The sequence below is a fragment of the Python bivittatus genome, unplaced genomic scaffold, assembly GCF_059951505.1.
Source record: "Python bivittatus isolate LINGU-HERP-01145 unplaced genomic scaffold, Pbiv_v1 ctg000220_np1212, whole genome shotgun sequence".
Lineage (NCBI taxonomy): Eukaryota > Metazoa > Chordata > Lepidosauria > Squamata > Pythonidae > Python > Python bivittatus.
The window spans coordinates 40,912,129-40,932,557 of NW_028277048.1; the positions used below are offsets into that span (position 1 = coordinate 40,912,129).

The 20,429-nt window shown below is 40.9% G+C and overlaps 1 protein-coding gene across 4 annotated transcripts in view; it reads left to right on the plus strand.

Annotated features, from left to right (window-relative positions):
* Positions 1-20,429, plus strand: part of DNAH17 (dynein axonemal heavy chain 17) — a 119,608-nt gene that overhangs the window by 66,076 nt on the left and 33,103 nt on the right. For all 4 annotated transcript variants that reach the window (XM_088138413.1, XM_088138411.1, XM_088138410.1 and 1 more), the window contains 9 exons: positions 3,983-4,144; positions 4,590-4,754; positions 5,933-6,124; positions 7,437-7,703; positions 8,370-8,531; positions 11,322-11,555; positions 13,645-13,809; positions 14,857-14,952; positions 17,585-17,802. In XM_088138413.1, the coding sequence (XP_087994539.1) occupies positions 3,983-4,144; positions 4,590-4,754; positions 5,933-6,124; positions 7,437-7,703; positions 8,370-8,531; positions 11,322-11,555; positions 13,645-13,809; positions 14,857-14,952; positions 17,585-17,802 (1,661 nt within the window). The remainder of the gene's footprint in view (positions 1-3,982; positions 4,145-4,589; positions 4,755-5,932; positions 6,125-7,436; positions 7,704-8,369; positions 8,532-11,321; positions 11,556-13,644; positions 13,810-14,856; positions 14,953-17,584; positions 17,803-20,429) is intronic.

The window sequence follows — 20,429 nt, forward strand, 5'->3', positions numbered from 1 at the left end:
CATCAGTGGTTGGGGCATAGACTTGGATTACTGTGATGTTAAATGGTTTGCCTTGGATACGCACTGAGATCATTCTGTCGTTTTTGAGGTTGTACCCCATTACTGCCTTTCCCACTCTCTTATTGACTATGAGTGCAACTCCATTTCTTCTAAGGGTTTCTTGGCCACAGTAGTAGATATAATGGTCACCTGAATTAAATTCACCCATTCCCGTCCATTTCAATTCGCTGATTCCCAAGATGTTGACGTTCAATCTTGTCATCTCATGTTTGACCACATCCAGCTTGTCTTGGTTCATAGATCTTACATTCCAGGTACCTATACAATATTGTTCTTTACAGCATTGGACCTTCTTTTCACTTCCAGATACATCCACAGCTGAACGTCCTTTCGGCTTTGGCCCAGCCGCTTCACTCTTTCTGGAGCTACTTGGAAATGCCCTCCGCTCTTCCCCAGTAGCATATTGGACACCTTCCGACCTGAGGGGTGCATCTTCTGGCGTCATATCTTTTAGCCTTTTGACATTGTCCACAGGGTTTTCTTGGCAAGGATACTGGAGTGGGTTGCCATTTCCTTCTCCAGTGGACCACATTTTGTCAGAACTCTCTGTCATGACCTGTCCGTCTTGGGTGGCCCTGCACGGTATAGCTCATGGCTTCACTGAGTTACGTAAGCCCCTTTGCCACGACAAGGCAGTGATCCATGAAGGGACAAGGCAGTGATCCATGAAGGGGCCACATAAATATACTGATAGATAAATGGATATGCAAATAACCCAAGAAAACACCATCTTCTCTCCCAATTCTTAAAATATTTTTCTGTAAACCCCTTCACTGGTGTTTGGTTGTTTGCATGTAAGTGTTTGAATGGTTAAATATCTATTTTCCTAAGATAGATAGATCAAGTCATGATGCTTGCATCTGAACTATCTATGTGGCAGCTTTTTTTCCACTTTACAGAGGTCTGCATATCTAAGAATCAAACAAGGAATCTATTTATTTTTAAGACCCTTCCTGATCCACTGATACGGTATCACAAACACAAGGGCCAAAATTAGCTTAAGGGATGTAGTACAGTGTGTTAGCAAATTAGCTGTTAGGTCAATTCCCCCCACCCCCCACCCCCACTGAATCCTTTTGTTTCAATTGTCCTTTGAACAATGGCTTTTTCTTGAGATTTTCTGTATTTGATTCACTAATATTCTCAACCAAGTTGAATAGTGCTGAAGATGCTTTTTTCTGTCACGCGGTGTTATTCCCTTCTCTTTCCTTTCCTTTCCCTGATCTCTCTAATGACAAGCAGGTAAAAGGATCAGAGGTAATTTCAGAAAATTAGCTTGAGGGAATGAAAGAGTGGTAAAGACCACTGTGGGGATAACAAAAATATTGCTTTTGGTATTAGGTACAACACATCTGTGATTAAAAGTTAGAGGAGCAAATGGAATAACAGGAGAAGTGTTAGGGGAGCATCTGCCCACTCAGGGCCCACTTCTGACCTGTGATTTGGCTCATCTTCTGGTCTTGTTAGGAATTTCAAAAAGGTGCCTTCTTTTTTCTTTTTTTCTTCAAGTTTTTGAGCTTTATGATTTTCAGCCTTGGACATTTTTTAAGACATTCTTGGACATTTTCACCCTATTTACCCTGCGAAATTACCTGTCACCTATTTGACTTGGAGTCAGGTGGGTGGCTGCTGCCAGCGGGGGGGAAGGTGTGAGTGGCTTACTGGAGTGACCTGCAACCTTCCCTGCTGGCTTCCCCGTAGACTTTGCTTGTGGGAAGCCGGCAGGGAAGGTCGCAAATGGCAATCACGTAACTGTGGGATGCTGCAATGGTCGTAAGTTCGAGCCAGTTGCCAATCACCCAGATTGTGATCACGTGACTGCAGGGTTGCTGAGATGGCCGGAACTTTGAGGACCAGTCATAAGTCTCCTTTTTCAGTGCCATCATAACTTCCAGCAGTCACTGAATGAATGGTTGGCAAGCGAGGACTACCTGTATCTATTTAGATAAAAAGTGGTAGTCCAGCTTTGCAGCTCAGGCCTATTTCTTGCTACATACCTAAAAGAAGATTAGCTTCTGATGGTGGCAAAAAAGATTATGTCAGCGGAATCTCCTTTATAAGATATTGCTGAAACATTAGAGTAGAGCAGAGATGCACACCCTGCAGCACCAAGGCCCCATGCCACTTCCTGAAAGCTTGGACGTGGCCCCCGAGTCCCTACAAAAGATGTCACTAACTTTTTAATGCAGTAGAAGGAGAAACTTTTTTCATATTCCAATTAAGTGTATTTACTGGATACATTTTGTTTTAAAAGCATGTAAGTTCAACTATATTTAGTTTTTATATTGGTTCTGCCTGCTTTATAGAGTGTGGTTCCAGCACGCCAACTAAAGAGCCAAGCGTGGCCCAAAAAATCTTAGGCATTCCTGTTATATAATACTTTGAATGGTTATTGTTTATTACTTATAAAGAATTAAAGCCAGGACTTTTCTGGACAATCAGTTTAGAGTTCAGCCATTTTTCAGGTGTTACATGTAACATGCCTTGTGATTTACTTATTGAATATGCTTGTGGATCCATGTGTTCAGAGCCATGCAAATATGCAGTAAATGTCATAAGTTTTTAAAACTGCATCAAACATAAAAAAAGGATATTCTTCACAACAAACCAGTGCACAAAAGTCAAATCATAGAACAACATTAACTATTAGAATGTTTGTAGATCGGCATTATCCAAAGAGTGATGGAGAAGCAGCTAACCTAAGTTCCCTAAGTTAACTATCAATTTGTTATCCAGTTGTACTTTTAATGTGATAAAAGGGAAATGTATTAAACGTGACCACAGAGCTATCATATTAACTCTATGTACTTAAATTTAATTAGGTATCAATGAAATGAAATCAAATGTAGCTATTGGCCTGACCTCACCCACTGTTTTAGTCAGGGTGGCTCCAGGCCAGGAAGTCTTGACAGCCCTGTTCTGGATTATAGGTCTGACTATCTCTGCCTTTCTTCCCTCCAAAATGGGGATTAGGCAGGCTATATCGAAAGGGTGGCTTATTGAAAGGGTGTATGGCTTGGAAGCATCATATATATTAAAAGATCAACCACAGTCCATAGGAGAGTTGTTTTTCTGAGAAAGTACTATCATGACAGAGAATTTTTCACTGGCACTCATGTGGAGGCTGTAACAATTGAATAGGGCCAAAGAGATCAGAAATTAAGGATCTTTTTGAGATAATTGGAAATAGATTGTGAGAGTATATTGTCAAGTATCAGTTCTGATGATCCTGGTCCTTTATAGGGATAGGAGTGGGATCCCATCTCCCCATGTACACTGACATATGTACATATACACAGGTAGTGGGGTGGGGGGTAGAAACAGAGAGAGATTCATATTCGGAATACTATTCATCCATTTCCTATTTTTTCCTTAGCATCTTTATTGTGCTTATTATCCTGCTTGCAAGGCTCCTTGTGTCAGCTTCAGCCTGATCATTTTAGGTCAGAGCAGCCACAACCCCTCATCAATAAGACCTTGAAAAATGTCAAAGAGAAACCTCATCCAGGAGAGGTATCCGCAGTCTCAGTGACAATGCTCGATTCCTTCTCAGGTCAAACAATATATAGATTTGAAGTCTGCAGATGTCTCCTTTATTCCAGCTTAGCTCATATAGAACTTTAAATGTCATGGAGGCAGCACATCCTGCTCCTGGCTTCCCTCTGGTCTGTCCGCATCTGGGAGAACTTTTCTGTAGTGCCCTTTGAGAACACTGGACATTAACCACCACATTTTTTAAAAATGGGTAACATAATTGTGGCCTTGGGAAGAAGAGAAATGAAATATTGGAGTAGTGGATAGGCTACATTAAAGATGCTCTCAGAAAACATTGGCAGAGGGCCTGCCTTAGTAGCATGACCAGGAGAAAGCAGTCCTGCCTCCAGAATGAGGCAGCTGGCCCTGATGCTTTTGTCTCTGCCAGGGACTACTCTTCTCCACTCACGAGTGCCTCAAAATACCATCGGATTTGGTCCGGCTGTGGCTGCATGAAGCGGAGAGGGTTTACTATGACAAACTTGTGGAAGACAAAGATCAAGAGACCTATATCCGGGTCATGATAGCGAATTGCAAGAAATTCTTTGAGGTGAGGGAGCTCCTGCTGCTGCTTTCCCCATCCCCACCCTCCTTCTCCTCCTCCCGTTGGGATTCCAACTGAGATTCATATGTGACTTTGGACTCAGTCAGGATGTGCTTTTCCAATATTGCTAGTTAAAGCTAATTCCCTATAGGAATATGCTTACTTTGAAAGACCATATCCAGGTTGACAGACGCTTCATTAAATTAGGGAATCTGAAATGTTATGTCTAGGTAGAACAAAGAGCCCAGCTCTCACGTGCTAACATTCTACTCTTTTCTTTAAGTTCTCTTGTGCCAAAATGCCCCTCCAGTCTTCCCTTGCAGGCTAGCCACAGAGAACTAATCCCAAAGTTTGTTTCAGTTGGTTCAAATAAATCCAAGATTAAAAAGCAGCTGATAAGCCAATAAAAAGTAGCTTCAGCTTATGTTTGTTCTGTTTTGCTTCTTTGCAGGATCTGGGTGAAAATATTATCTTTGCAAAGCCCAACATTTTTTGCCACTTTGCTCAGGGCATTGGCGAGCCAAAGTATTTGCCTGTTTCTAATGTACAGAGTTTGAATAAGCTGCTTGTGGAAGCCTTGGATAGCTACAACGAGGTCAATGCGGTGATGAATTTGGTGAGTGAAATGCAGCTGAGCCAGAGAGAAAATGTGGCTGCTGAACACATGGAGCAAGGATAAACTAACTAGTGCCTGTACTACAATTCCCGTAATACAAAGGCTTTAACTATGATAGCTTAGAGGTATAACAGTTCTAGTCCAAAATTTAAACATTTGGAGGAGACCAAGTTGCTTCTTTCTAGTAAAGGCATTATTTTTTTATTTAAACTAGCCTTCCTTACAGGATCCATTTCCTACTTGTTCTAGCTGGGACAAGCTATTGCATCACATTCAGATAACACAGCAACTCCCAAACCACAGAAAGATGCTTGTAGTCACAGCATTCACCAGTGGTGGAAAGAATCAGGTACAAATTAGTACTAAGCATCATTGGCTACATCATGTCACCCAAACACTCTTATGCCCTAACCAACAGAGTTTTCCTTCTGTTTTTATTGTTTACTTCCTACACTTGTCTCCCCCATTAATCTCATAATTAGTGAATTTTGAAGCAAGTTTGAATAATTCTGTAATTTTACAGGCATGGCTAATTTTCTTGGGCTCCATGCCTTAAAAAATGGAATCAGGAAAAAAAATAATCATGACTCCTTGGAATCCTGCCAAATATCCAGAGTTATACAAGGCTGAGGGTAATGGGAATGAAATTAGGGTTTGGAGTTGGTGAATAATTAAAAGACACAACAGTAAATTAGATGATGGAAATTGGAGGATGGGTCAGTGGCCGGGATAAAAATGTTGTATGGACTGTTTTTATTCCCCAAACTCAGGAGCATCAATTAGGATAGGATTCAGATTAGGATGAGGATCAGCCGTGAGTAAACTTTCTGTAGCAGACACTGCAATTAAGATTTTGGGCGAAAACAAAGACTACTGTTGGCTGGGTGGTGAAACAAGGGGGTGGAGTCAGGGGTGTTAAATATGTTGCCCTATCTTAGGGATTATACTATACTACAGTTTTTGCTTTGTTCATCACTTAAAATGCTACTGATTTTCAACAATTGTGGTTGGAGAGGGCTCTGGGAACCACCGAAAGGGAACCACCAAAAATGCAGCCCTGGGCCTCAGGTTTGCCTGCCTGCCCCTCTTGTACAGAGGTGGAATCTAATTTTATTGTTCTGGTCAGTTCCATGCTGTTGGGGTGAAAGCTAGGAACAAGCCTTCCTTGCCTATTGCAGGTGCTGTTTGAAGATGCTGTGTCCCATGTCTGCAGGATCAATCGCATCTTAGAGGCTCCCAGAGGCAATGCTTTGCTAGTGGGGGTTGGAGGCAGCGGCAAGCAGAGCCTGTCTCGACTGGCTGCCTATATTAGCTCCCTGGATGTCTTTCAGATCACTCTGAAGAAGGGCTATGGCATTCCAGACCTCAAGGTGAGGACAATTTATCCAGGCATATCTTGACAAATTTCAAAAATGGTAGAAAGAGGCCAAAAACTGAAGATAAATGCCGGGCACAGCTACCTGGCAAGTTATCTATTGTAACCCAAACCAGCATTTCTGAGTACATCATTATTCGCGTGCTGTGATGCCACGTATCATAGGATACTTCTAGAAATAGGAACTTGAGACCTTTCTACCTAAAATGGACAGGAAGCTAAGGGAGAAGCACAGGATTATAAAACAGGAGGCATCAAGGAATATAAAAGAAGGGTTATTCTATTCAATTCATTGAAAAGATCAAGATAAGGCCTGCAGAGTTGTGGATGTAGACCAGGGATGGGTAGCCTTTTTATGGCAGGAAGCATGGCAGTGACATGGAGACATCACCAAAGTGGTGGATCCAAAATTATTATTTTCTTGTCTTTTTTAAAATGAGTGGGGGAAGTGATGTGTTTAGCCCAGAGGAGCCTTAATATCAATTTATACTGTTGGATTTCCTACCTTCCCACTCCCAGAATCAATTGTATTGCCAAATGTCCTCATTTTGCTGCCAAATCATATCAGCACAGGGAGTTGCGCATGCAGCTGCAAAAATAGGGTTAGGGGATTGCACGAGGTATGAGCTGTGGAGGCTATACATCCCTGCTGTAAACCAGAAACTGGTTGGTATGTGATAGGAGGTTATTTTTGTACACATCATGCCTACTGATTGTAAACCTTCCTGCAACGGGTTTGTGGAATTAAGCCATTTCTGCATCTTGCATGCTTTCCTAACTTCTTTTGGCTTTTGGAGTTGACCGTTGCATTTTGGTCCTGATCAGCGCTCAGGGACAATCCTCCAGAATAGCCTGTTTTAACCTGGTGCCTTCCGGATGTCTCAGGAATAAAACTTCCAAACTTCCCAGTCAGCATTTTCTTTTCCATGCTGGGAGTTCTGGGAGATGTATGTTCAACGCATTTTGAGAGCCCTGGGCCAGGGAAGGCTGCATTGCGCCAGCCTGTTTGGGAAATGTAAAGGCGGCACCTAGGGACCATCAGGGAGTATGCTGGTGGCTTTCACATAAATTTATTGGCAGAGACAACGTTAGGTAAGGTTGATTCAGAGTCAGAACCATTCACATATTCAGTTATTCTAGTTCACAGAAATGACTGTGATTTTGGAAATGAAATGTTGTTCTAAATATCATCTAACCAGCTTCCATAATAGAAACATTTTCTATATCAAATTTGGGATTTTTGAAATAGTTCAACCCTAGAAAAAGGAGAAAGGATGCTAAACTGACAAGAATCTGTTCTGATTCAGGCTGATCTGGCTTCCCAGTACATCAAAGCTGCTGTGAAGAATACCCCTACCGTTTTTCTTATGACCGACTCACAGGTTGCTGAAGAGCAGTTTTTGGTTTTGATCAATGACTTCTTGGCATCTGGTGAGATCCCAGGGCTATTTCAGGATGATGAAGTAGAAAATATTATTGGCTCCATGAGGCCTCAGGTAAAATCAATGGGCATGCAGGATACTCGTGAAAACTGCTGGAAATTCTTCATCGACAAAGTCCGAAAACAACTAAAGGTAAGATGTTGGACTAGGAAGACTTAGGTTCAAATCCCATTCAGCCATGAAGTTTACTGAATTATTTTGGGCTAACCAGTGACCAGGGTCATGTACTGGCTTACACCATTATATGGTTTGCTGGCTTGTACTAAGCATTATGAAGTGAAGGCACTGGGGTTTGTAAATCATGGTTTATGGGTTAACAATGAGTGAACACTGCCACCATTCACAGCCTAACCTACCTCACAGGAATTTTTGTGAAGATGAAATTGGAAGAGATGGAACTGTGCACTCTACCTTTTTCCCTTAGAAGAAAAGTCGAATATGTATGCAATTAATAATATCCTAATAATATCCTTTATTATTGCATGCCTGATGGAAGGAGAAGACATTTAATCTTTTTTTGTGGTGGGGGGGATAGTTGATTCAAAGAAATATTAGCTTCTGTTTTGTGCCATATGGGAAGGTGATAAGATATGAACCTGCTTTAGCCAACACTTGGTGTTATATAAGCAAAGGCAGGAATATTTACAGTATTCACTCTAACAGGGGAAGTAGTTTTCAAGTGTAAATATGATATACAGAGATTTACAGGGACTCCCCAATAACATTTGAGAAGAAAAAGCTCTTAAGTAATTAATAGTTATGATTATGCACATTGAAGGGTCTTCACTCCCTCCCCAGGTAATCCTCTGTTTCTCTCCTGTGGGATCTACTCTCCGTGTGAGGGCCAGAAAGTTTCCTGCTGTAGTGAACTGCACAGCTATTGACTGGTTTCATGAATGGCCTGAAGATGCCTTGGTGTCTGTCAGTGCAAGATTCCTAGAGGAGATTGAAGGGATTGAGGTATGCATCCACTTTCAAAACAGTAGACACTGTGTACTCCCAACATCTCTTGGCATTGAATAGAACCATTTTTCCCAATGTTCTATTATTGTTTTGGTTTTTTCTGCCTAGATAGTCTTATTCTTGGATGTGTTTCAAAAGGCATTCTCTCTGTCTCTTCAGACCACGGTGAGCAACCCATGCTCCCCTCCCAAACCTTAATTACAATCCCCAGAGCCAATCTAAGCTTTGTCACCACATTGTTAATGTTAACATGACAGAAGTTGAAAATCCTTTCTGTCCCAGCCCTTCTTACTTCTTGTTCTGGTTCCATGCAGAAAATCTTGATGTGATAAAGATCAAGTGTGGCCCTCAGCCCAAAAAGGAGGACAGTCTCGGTAGATGGCAGCACCTGTTCAAAGTGGTCTGGATTAGGAAACTAAGCAGGGTCAGATCACTAGGAAATATCAGTGTGTCTCTCATGACCAACCATTTTTTCAGCAATTTATAGAAGGATTGACCAAAAAATGCATGTCAGATTGATTAGTTATGTACCATCAAGTTGGTATACATTCTTAATGACCACCTAGATAGTTTTTTTCTATGATGATCTGTCCCCAACCTGGTCCTTCAGGTCTTCCAACTGTGCACCCATTGCCACTGTAACTGAATCCATCCACCTTGGTGCTGGTCATCCTCTTCTTCTCTTTCCTTCCACCTTTCCCAGCATTACACACTTTTCCAAAGAGCTGGGTCTTTGCATATTGTATCCAAAGTAGAATAATTAGAGCCTGGTCATTTGTGCCTCAAGTGAGAACTCTAGGTTGATTTGTTTGATGATCCATTTGTTTATTTTCTTAGCTGTCCATGGTATTCTCAGGAGTCTTCTCCAACGCCAGCATATCAGATTGAAGACCATTATTTTGCTCAGTCTGTCTCTCTGCTTCAAATAATCATTTAAAATATAAAGCAGCGCTTCAGGGGTGGCAACCTTTGCCCTTCCCAAATGTTATTAGCCTTAGGGCATTTCCCCACAGGTACATAACCACATCAGAAACATATCCTAGTACATCTTTTGTGTCCCCATGGTGAAGCCTTTTAACTTCTAGCCAGTATGGTCTACATCCCCTGCCTTTTTGATGAACACAGCATATAATGATAGAAAATTATGTAAAATAAATATGGAATATATATTTATTGCATGCAAATCTGTTTTCATAAACGCAACATATACATTAGAATTTAATTCTAAATACGTTTACTTAGAAATAAAGCCTATAGAGCTTGCTTACTTTCTTGCAAATGTTAATAGAATTGCCCAAAGGACAGGAAATCTTGGAAACAGATTTGATGAAAACAAGGAAAACCTTTAGTTTTAATTTTAAAAACTGATATTGTTTGCCTAGTTACCAATTGTCCAACCTTGGAAAGAACTGTGACTGCCTCTCTACTAGCTGTTGCAGGACTGTGGTGCCAAGATGGATGTTTTCTACATAAGCAGTGATATATTCCATGACTCTTTCTATCATTATGTCTCTCTTTTATGTTATAGTCTCTGCTTCACATAGTGTTGGCTTGAAATCTACCACTTTATAGATTTTGGCCTGGAGCTTTTGTTTCCTGGAAAGAGCATGATACATTTATTTATTTTTCTTTTGACGCATATTCCAGATTTTTAAAAACTGCAGCATAAGCCCAATGTAATTTTATTTGTGTACAGCATTAACATCAGTGTTCTCTTGGGACCTGTCAAAAATGCTAATATTGACCAGAGCCTTTATGTCTGTGTTCCTTTGCTGTACATGCTTTCTCCTCCTGAGTACATTTAGTATTAATAGATTCTGTTTCTTATACCACAGTGTTTATATCAGATTCTTAGAGAAAGGAACGGGGCACACAAAACCTCAAGTCCTCAGAATAACATTAATTTATCGACTGCATGTCATGGTGGAATTTGAAGCTAGCATGTCCAAAACTTAATCAGGTATAAAACATGCACTCTCTGAGTTGCCTGTTTCTGATACGGCATCTCCCAGGACATGCAGTTTTAATGTTACCAGGTTCACTGACATTAGGCAGAGATAGGAAAATAAATAAATAAAATAAATGGGACTTTTTAAATTCAAACTTGGACAAATGCTTGCCTTTGCTCCATGCTCAGTATGCTCATTGTATACAATCTGAACTGATTCCAGTTAATTAACTGTATTTTATTCTTTCCTCTGAAGTGACCAAAAGAGTTTAGAAGAGAGAGCAAGAGAGTAGTAAATTTGTGAAGGTGTTGAATTAGGAGAAATGAGGCCCAGGTTCAAGCCCACTTTCCAACATGGAACTTCACTGGGAGAGAGCCCCCATCCCACAGCATCATTGTTGTGGAGAAAAATGTTGGAGGAAGGAAAGGTGAAATATAAATAACAAAACAGTAAAATTGATAAGTGAAGCTCCTTCAAGTCAGCAAATGCAGACCTTCAGAACAGTTGGAAAAGCTATTTGGCAGAGTCAACCAACTCCATTCAAATAATTTCCCATTATTCCCTGTTTGGCATCCAGTTTGCCTCCTTTAGGCAAATGTAGCTTTATCAAGTAGCAGTTGGGCCTGGGACTTGCTCAGGAGGGAAATTCCCGTAATTGCCTGTATGGAAATGTGTGGATTTTGTTACAGCTAATGAAAAAATTAAAACTATATAATAAAGTCTTAATTTAATGAAGATAATGATAAGCAAATAACTTCTAAATTACAAAAAGAAAAGTAGGGAGGAAAAAAGGGAGAACCAAGTTGCTGTTGCTGATGTTCTCTGGTCCTTCTTGCAGCCTGAGGTTAAAACCTCCATCAGCCTGTTTATGTCCTATGTCCATACAACAGTCAATGAAATGTCCAAGATCTACCTGGCCACTGAAAGGCGCTATAATTATACCACCCCGAAGACCTTCCTGGAACAGATCAAACTTTACCAGAACCTCCTAGCTAAAAAAAGAAAGGAACTGATTGCTAAAATTGAGAGGCTGGAGAATGGCTTAATGAAACTCCAAAGTACGGCTTCGCAGGTTTGTGGGCAAATTGGATGTTCTTGATCGCAGCAATTTTCAAATCTCAACGTGGGGATGCTGTTGGCTGCCTACAGAGCATTATCATGTAGTGACTGGTTATTTCATTTCATGTTTAACAAAATCTATCTAGAAAGTGTCTTGGCTGCTCTATTTTAGTCTCGGAGGATTCGTGAGCGATGCAAATATTCTCTGTTTTGTTTAGTCTTGAAATTCCATTTTGAGATAAAAGATACTCTATAGGGAAATGATTTTTTTCCAATATCATGCTACATTCTCCAGTAATATGCTAAAATTAATTATTTGTACATAACTAAAAGCTTTTCCAGATGAGCAACCATATTCAGCCACCACCTTTAATCCACTGCCTAAAGTTCCCTGAAAATGATATACTGCCTGGAGCTGAGTAATTTCCACCCCACCCCTCTGCCCTTTTTAAATAGCCAAAATCAGTTAAGGAGGTAGGCAGCCTGAATACCATAGCAGAAGAATGGAGATAGAGAAAGGCTGCTTAATGTAATCCCCTGATTATCGGGGAGGGGGGAGGCATTCAAAATCCCCCTCTAAAAGCTGCTGCAATGGACGGAATCTTCACTGTTTTCTTGTATCTTATTGGGGGGCGGGGGGAGGCAAAAGACTAGAGGAGAAAAGACGCTTCCATACAGGGATTCTACACTAGTTTGAAAGCAATTTCTGTCCCATGCAGTCTCTTGACATTAACAGGACTGGAGAGTTGGGCTGATTTACCTCCAGCTCAATGTAATTGAGCCAGTGGCAAATTTTGTTTTGCTTTTGTTTTCCTTTGTTTTTTAAGATGCCGTGGCTCCATTTCCTCTTTAGAGGGAACACTCGCCTCACCCCTCCTGGTTCCTGAACTTAGGTCCTGTAATGGGAATGCTACCTTGACGGCTTTACACTACTGAGTGCAAAACTGACTGCAAAACCCCGCAAAACTAATAAGGATTGGTCTGCTGGATGAGCAGACTTCAAAGAGCCAAGCTCCTGGGGGGGTTGAGTTTCACTCCTTGTTTTTGGCATTTCATGTTGCCAGCCATTGAAGATAGTCACAAATCCTCTTCAGATTGCTTTTGAGGACGTGGCATGGAAATGGTGGGATTATGGAATTGTCCTTATTGCCTGAGTTGGTTTTGGCTCCAAAGAAAAGCAGAACAGGAAAAAAAAAAAAAGCCATATGCAATATACCATTTAAGAACATCCTGTCTCTGGGCTCTTTTTGTCTTCTTAAAAGCAGCCACACGTGAGTCCAGTTTGGCTGGTGAAAAGCAGCTTCACTTTTTCCTCTTGCAACTCTTTCTGAATTTAACCAGCCTCCTAGAAGATGTTATTAATTGCAGATAAGACAAGAATTCTAAGCCAGCCATGCAGAGTAGGCAGGAGCACTCAAGCATTACACTTACAGGATGATTTTACTTGGTCTGCTTGGAGGAGGTGACAGGTGCTGAGATTTCCTGAATATGTACTAGCACTGTTCGGGATAAATATTTTTTTATATTTTACTAGGATGTACTGGAAGTTATGCTGAGATGTTACCCACCATTTTTTCTGAAGGTGTAAGTTATGTTTTAGGTATGCCAATGTCTCACAATCTACTTCATCCTTGTTTACCTCTTTTTCTCCCTTCCTGATCTGCAGCTTTATTTTTTATTTTAAGAACAACTATTCTCTGAAATGATCCCATGCAATCAGAAATCATGGAGGAAGCATGATTATGTCAAGTTGTACCATCGGGCATTCTTCCTTTGGGATGAAAAATGCTATAGCTATAAAATTATTATTATTATTTTAGATAGATAGATAGATAGATAGATAGATAGATAGATAGATAGATAGATAGATAGGTATCACATACCTATCACTAGCTGGATATATATTGGTGTTGGGAAGCCATCTCAGGGTGAAGGTAATACCTTTTGCTCTGACTCTAAATGGACAAACCGTTTTAATCCATTTCTGAGGGACTAGAAAAGTAATTGCAAGAGGCCAATGTGTTTCATCAGGAGTAGTTATAAAACATACATATCTTGTTTCAGCTCCATTTTAGAGTTTGTTTTCCTGCTGGACTTTGTAGGTTGACGATCTGAAAGCCAAACTTGCTGTTCAGGAGCTAGAGCTTAAGCACAAGAATGAAGATGCTGACAAACTGATTCAGGTGGTAGGAATTGAAACAGATAAAGTGAGCAGGGAAAAAGCAATTGCTGATGAAGAGGAACTCAAAGTGCAAGTCATTAACATGGTAGGATTTTTTTTCTGATTTTGAATTGACAGGGGCTTACACTGTAAAAGAGGAGGAAAGAGAAAGTTGCCAGTTAACCAAAGAATGCATATGGAGGCCTATGCAAGAACCAAGTACTTCCCTGAGACACATTTTCTATCTATTACCCTTGAAGGAACTACACGAGACTTGCTTTGCTTTGCTTTAATTCCTGGCATCTTTTTTTTAACCATGTGAGGACCTTAATTGCCAGTGGTTTATTACTTCCAGTATCATCATCAGTAGTTTCTGATAATGTAAGCCAAGTCAGAGATCCACTTCATAGAAATGTAGAGTTGTGGTGGAATTCAGGTGTCACCACCATTGGCTGCCCAGGATAGCTTTCTCCGACAGAGATGAGTTAGACCCTAGCTCCCATAATCTCTAACCAGTCACTTTAACATTAATTATCTGTATAACCCACAATAGTTCTTTAATCAGTTGCTATTTGCCCCAAGTTCCATTAACTAGTTTTGCTCATTGGGAGACACTGTATTGGGAGAAGAGGTCGTAATTTTTTAAAAATAAGATGAGATGCTTTAAACAAATATGAGAAATTTACATTATTGATGGATTTGCTGTAGCGCACCCTGTTACCTTAAAAATACTAAAGAATTTAGCCATTAAAGTACCCATTATTCCCTGCAAATCCACTCCTAACATACACTCTCTTCAATATGTACTGAAGCACTGAAAACTGCATGAGGATGGAGAGATAGTATGGATCACTTCAGAGCCACCATCTCTTTCACTATTTTCTGCTTGTGATTCTCTTTACTTGGTAATTCCTCTGAATTCATTCATTAGGTATTCTAAAAGCCCAGCTCTCTTTTTATGAAATTTCTGTTACCAAGCTTCTGAAATTGCTCACAGCCCATGTTCACAAATTACTCTCTTTCTTAGCATTCCTTATGTAACAAATGATGGGAAGGGAATCTTGAGGTGATCTGAATCTCAGAATTTTAAAGCTGGAGTAACAAATACATTTGCATAAATAGCTTTGATGAACATTCATATTTCCTTCCCCAGAATGTATCAGAAAAGCAAAGGGCTTGCGAAACTGATTTGGCTAAAGCTGAACCAGCACTGATTGCTGCTCAGGAAGCTCTGGATACTCTCAATAAGGTAAAATCCTTTAGCTTTTCAACCAGCAGTGTGATATACTCTGTTTCAAGATGTGATTGATTAAATAGATAAATATACTTCTATTTTTATGAAGGAAGATCAGAGAGACAGAAGTGCAGTCTGGATAATTGATTCCTCTTACAGGAACCGTTTCCAGGCCCCATCAATTGAGAAATTGCAGAGTTTCTCATGTTTTGAAACTGCAAATAAACTTTTGAAATAAATAGTTCTTGTTCAACAAAAGATGAAGTGAAAAACCTAAAAAGTTCAGTTAGCCTGAGGTTATTCTACATACCAAGACTCCAAGATCCCTTCTAGACTGAGCTCGTGTCCTGGAAGGCTTTATCAAGGACTCTGATGGAGCTGGACAGACAAAGAAGCACTCTTTGAAGTACTGCTCCAAAATTCTGTAGATCCCATACTCCAATAGAAGAGAACATCTGTACCTCCAGGCTGAACTGGGGAGTCCTTGGTGCTGTCTGAGCTTGGTTGTTTGCTTGCAAACGTTTCACTACCTGACTAGATAACATCATCAGTGTGAGTGAGTGTGGGGTTTGCTCCCTGTTTATATACAGTAGCTTGCCCTGCCAGTTTTGGTGGGGGTGTGGTTTCCTTCTATTGGAACTGCATATGAGTGTCAATTGCTTCAGAAAGCACACAAATGGGAGAAATTTGTATGTATGCAAATCTCCACCAAGGAACAACTATTATTTCTGCATGAAAGCCTACAACAGCATGCTCTGCCCACCACTGTCAGATACAAACCTCCAATAAATTGCACAGCTGGATGGAAAATAGCTCAACAAAGCAGCCAAAAAATGATACAACTAATGATCATGGATGCTCATCTCAGACTAAACAAATACCAGCACACCATAGATAACCTCAAGGAGCAACTGGAACAAACCATGATCCCAGAACACACAAAGATGCTGACAACCACCATCAAGACTATATCTCTAAGACAAGCTGAACAAAGGAAAACAAAACTCTAAACCGAACTGCTCAAGCTAAACTCCAGAAGCAAAGAGGTACCTGAACCCAAATGGTTAGTCAACATGTCCAGCCCCCCACTATCCACGGCAGAACACAATATCCTCCAGAAAGGTCTCAACTACAACATAGACAATACTGATGTTAGAATTCTGTGCAACCTTAGAAGCAGCATTTAAAACTTGCCACAGAGACCCAAGAAAAGATAAGGCAGATAATCATACCACAGACCAGAAGAACACAGAAGCAGAACCAACTCAAAGCCGTGGACAGAGCAGCCCTCAAAAACCTAAAGAAGGACTAAACAATCATCATCCTCCCAGCAAACAAAGGTCAAACCGTAGTTATCATGGACAGAACACAATGCATACAAAAAGCCAAAGAATTATTGGAGGACAAAGAAACCTACATCCCAGTAAACACCAACCCAATATAGGAACTGGGCCATCTGATCAAGAGAACCCTCAATGACCTAACCAAGAAAGGTCAAATTACAAAAGAAGAACAGTGGCAGATGAAAAGCAGTGGACCCATCCTCCCACACTTCTATGGATGCCCAAAATTACGTAAGCCCAACATACCTCTTCATCCAACTATATTGTTACCAGGGACCTTAGTGTCACAAATGCGCTGCAGCAACTAAGAACACCAGGAAAAGGAAACAGATCACCTATACAACGTCTTCCAACAAAATGGATACCCACGCAACTTTATCAAAAAGTGCCTGACCATTCAACCCACAACAGCACAACCAACACAAGTTACGAAAAAGATAACACTACCATACATCAAGAACATCTCAGAAACAACCAACAGGCTATTACAACCACACAGCATCACTATAGCACACAAACCAACTAAACCCCTCCAAAACATCTTAAGTAAACCAAAAGACCCAGTAGCCCAAGAAGAAAAAATGGGAGTCATCTACAACATACAGTGTAAGGACAACATATAGTGCAACAGCCACTATGTAGGACAGACAGGCAGAAGACTAGCAGAGCACATCCATGAACACCAACTAGCGGTCAGAAGACACAATGAAAACTCCTTAATCTCACAACACATGAGCAGACTCAACCATAGTTTCAACTGGGAAACTGTGAGCATCCTAGACCAAGCTAAACCCAAAAACACTAGGGGATTCCTGGAAGCTTGGCACTCAGACAAATCAGCCACATTTACACACCATTCAAAAGAGACAATAAAAAAAGCTAAGAAGGAAACAAAAAGTCCAGAACACATCCTCTCTAGCAGCCTACACCCAGATAAGCAGAGATTAACACCAGACAAACAATCAAGCAGAAACCATACCCTAATCAAGGAACTACCAAGGAGAAAACCACACCCCCACCAACACTGGCAGGGCAAGCTACTGTATATAAACAGGGAGCAAACCCCACACTCACTCACACTGATAATGTTACTTACAGTAGTTGGGGTAATGAAATGTCTGCAAGCAAACAACCAAGCTCGTGTCCTGCACAATAGCCTGTAGTATTCTGCTGCTCTGCTAATGCAGATATACTGTCGTTGATATGGGCTGTCTAATAAGCTTCTTTTTTCTTAATCATGGAATTTACTACTGTATTGTTAAAAATCTCTTTCTCTTCTCCTCCATCTTTGGCTCCCTTTCTAGAACAACCTGACAGAGCTGAAGTCCTTTGGATCTCCTCCAGAAGCAGTGGTTAATGTAACAGCAGCAGTTATGATCCTTACTGCTCCAGGTGGCAAAATACCAAAAGACAGAAGTTGGAAAGCAGCAAAAACCATGATGGGCAAAGTAGACACTTTCCTGGATTCCCTGAAGAAATATGACAAAGAACACATTCCGGAACCTTGCCTGAAAGCTTTTAAGTAAGAGGCATCTACACATGTGTTCTTACACTGAAATAAACTGAAGCAGCAGTTCATGCATTAAATCAGATGCAAAAAAACCAGAGTGTATTTTGCCTAGGGCCTTCCTCTCTGTAGCTCAAGGTCAAAAGTGAGGCAAATGGCAATATGGCGGCTCAGAGACAGCACAGGCTCTGAATGCAGACGGTCCCAGGGCATCCAGGCATGGCTGGGAATTCTGCCCTGAAACCCTGAGAAGCCTCTGTTCAGTATTGCCGACAGTACTGAGCTCGGTGGCACTATGTCGTCCCAGTCCTAGAGGGAGGCCGTATGTCTCTCCAGTGCCCAGGGCGGATTTTCTCCTTCCTGTTCCTGTCTTCTTCCTTCTCACACCAGGCCGGTAGGCTCAAGACATGTGAAGTCAAGCCAGAGCTTCAAAGAATGAACCAAGCAAGCAGAGCTCACCAGCCGCTTAGCATTTTCCTAGGACCTCATGCACGTGCAAGGAGAGCAGGTGCCTTGCTCCCCCAGATGAGTCACAGTTCTCAGATCGCTAGACTTAATTTTTATTAAGAGCTCATCTGTAACCCTCCTAATTGCTCAGCTAAAAGGCAACAAATGTAACCACAATTTTGCCCATTTTGTAAGAAAATCTGTTCTTGCATGTATGGCCTTTAGTGACTAAATGTACAGTGCTGGCAACAAGATGGAGTGACTGGAGAAGGACTTTCCTGATTTTATTTATTTATTTATTTAGATATCGCGCTCTCTCTCTCTCTCTCTCTCTCTCTCTCTCTAGATATAGATATAGATATAGATATAGATATAGATATAGACCAGCCCCTCTCATCACAGCCACTCTGAGTGGCAAGCAAAGTTTAAACAGAAACCACAATACTTTAAAACATACAATACTAGCGTATAATTCAAAACAAAAACAGCAGCTGAGAGTAAACAAGCAAAATAATATTAACCCACCCAGGCTTTACTAACTTCACAGCCTGGCAAACAACCCGTTTTTCAACACTTTCCAGAAAGGCGGCAATCTGAGCCCAGAGGGCAGGGACCGTGACACAAAAGGCACGTTTCCTGGTTCCCGCAGGAGGGCATCCTTCCATTGATAGGACCTGAAGTGTGCCCCTCCTGGCAGGTCTTGCAGGGAGGGGAAGAGACCGTTGGAGAGAGACAGTCCTTCACGTATCTAGGACTTGCTGAGAGAGGGAGAAAGAGAAAGAGATGGAAGAGCCACTTCGTTGTACATTACTTTTTTGTGGCTTCTCACCCTATTGGCCACTATGGGCAATAAATACGTATAATCTTTAGTGGAGGGATTCCCCTTTTTGACTCCTTTATGTTCCCTCTTTGACACCACCTAGCATGCCTGTAAGTAGATTGCCTGATGCTCTCACCACTTCCAGTTCCTGCTTCTTGTCCTCACAATTCCTCTTTGTACAATTCCCCTCCAGTAATAAAGTAAATATCATGCCGGGCTCCATGCAGTCTAGCAGGCTACGTGACCTTTCATTCACTTACTGTAGTTAGAATATTGCATCAGGTACGTAGGCTCCGTAGCTAAATGTAATTTCCTAATAAAGAACACATTCCTTTTTAAAGACAAACACCAGTTTAAATATAAATGCCAGTGAATTTATTATTTTTTCTCTGTGCACATATATTCAGCTGCATGAAGTTACTTACAGACACACACACACACACACACACACACACACACACGTATAAGTAAATATTCCTTCCGTGATGGGAAGTCCAGACACAATATACCTGTGATTAGGCTGTAATGTATCTACCCAGAAACAAAAGTTAGAAACAAAGGAGCAAAAACTGGAGTTTGTAATAATTTTACATCAGATCTTAATTTTAAATAGTGATGATTTTTCCATATTTTTAAACATTTTTACTTAAAAGTTATCCTACAGATAATATTATTTTATGCATGTGTGTGTGTGTTGCAAAAGTAGGATAGTGGCAAAAGATTATGAGTTATATCAGCCTTATTGTTCTTATACTGGTTATGGGATGACCTGGAACCCCTCTGTCTCTTCAACTGCTTTTTCTTTGTCCAGCCTGGGACTGACATCAAAGAGTTTTAGGACTTGAACAATTTTCTTCAGTTTCATTCCTTAAAAAGTGAAATAGTCTAGGTCTCTGATTCACTTACTGGAAAAGAAACAGCGTAATTCTTAAGATCAGGTCACGGGCGTCTGCAGGGAGGTCAAATCACAAGAACATGTTGTGATGTCAAATGTCAACCCCATAACTTATGTACTTGTGTCCAACATTTTGATGGAAGTACAGAAGGGCAGGGATTTGCATTGTGACCCTCCTGTGTGTTGTTTTTTCACCACTGTAGCTAGGCCCAGAGCTTGTGGGTCAAGCATATCTATATTGTTACAGTTACTGCCTGGCTGCTGAGTCACGGAAAAACAGGGACACTCTGCTCTCTGACACTCTCAGCCTTTTTATTATTATTCTTAAAGGCACAATCAAGCCTAAAATTTCCAGTCCCAAGAATAGAAACGTAGTTTAGAAACATTCATGCAATATAACATTTTGTTCGCTGGCAAAAAACGTGGCAAAAATGTAAACGCGGAGTGAGCTCCTAGGTTTGCCCTGTATCCATTTCCTCC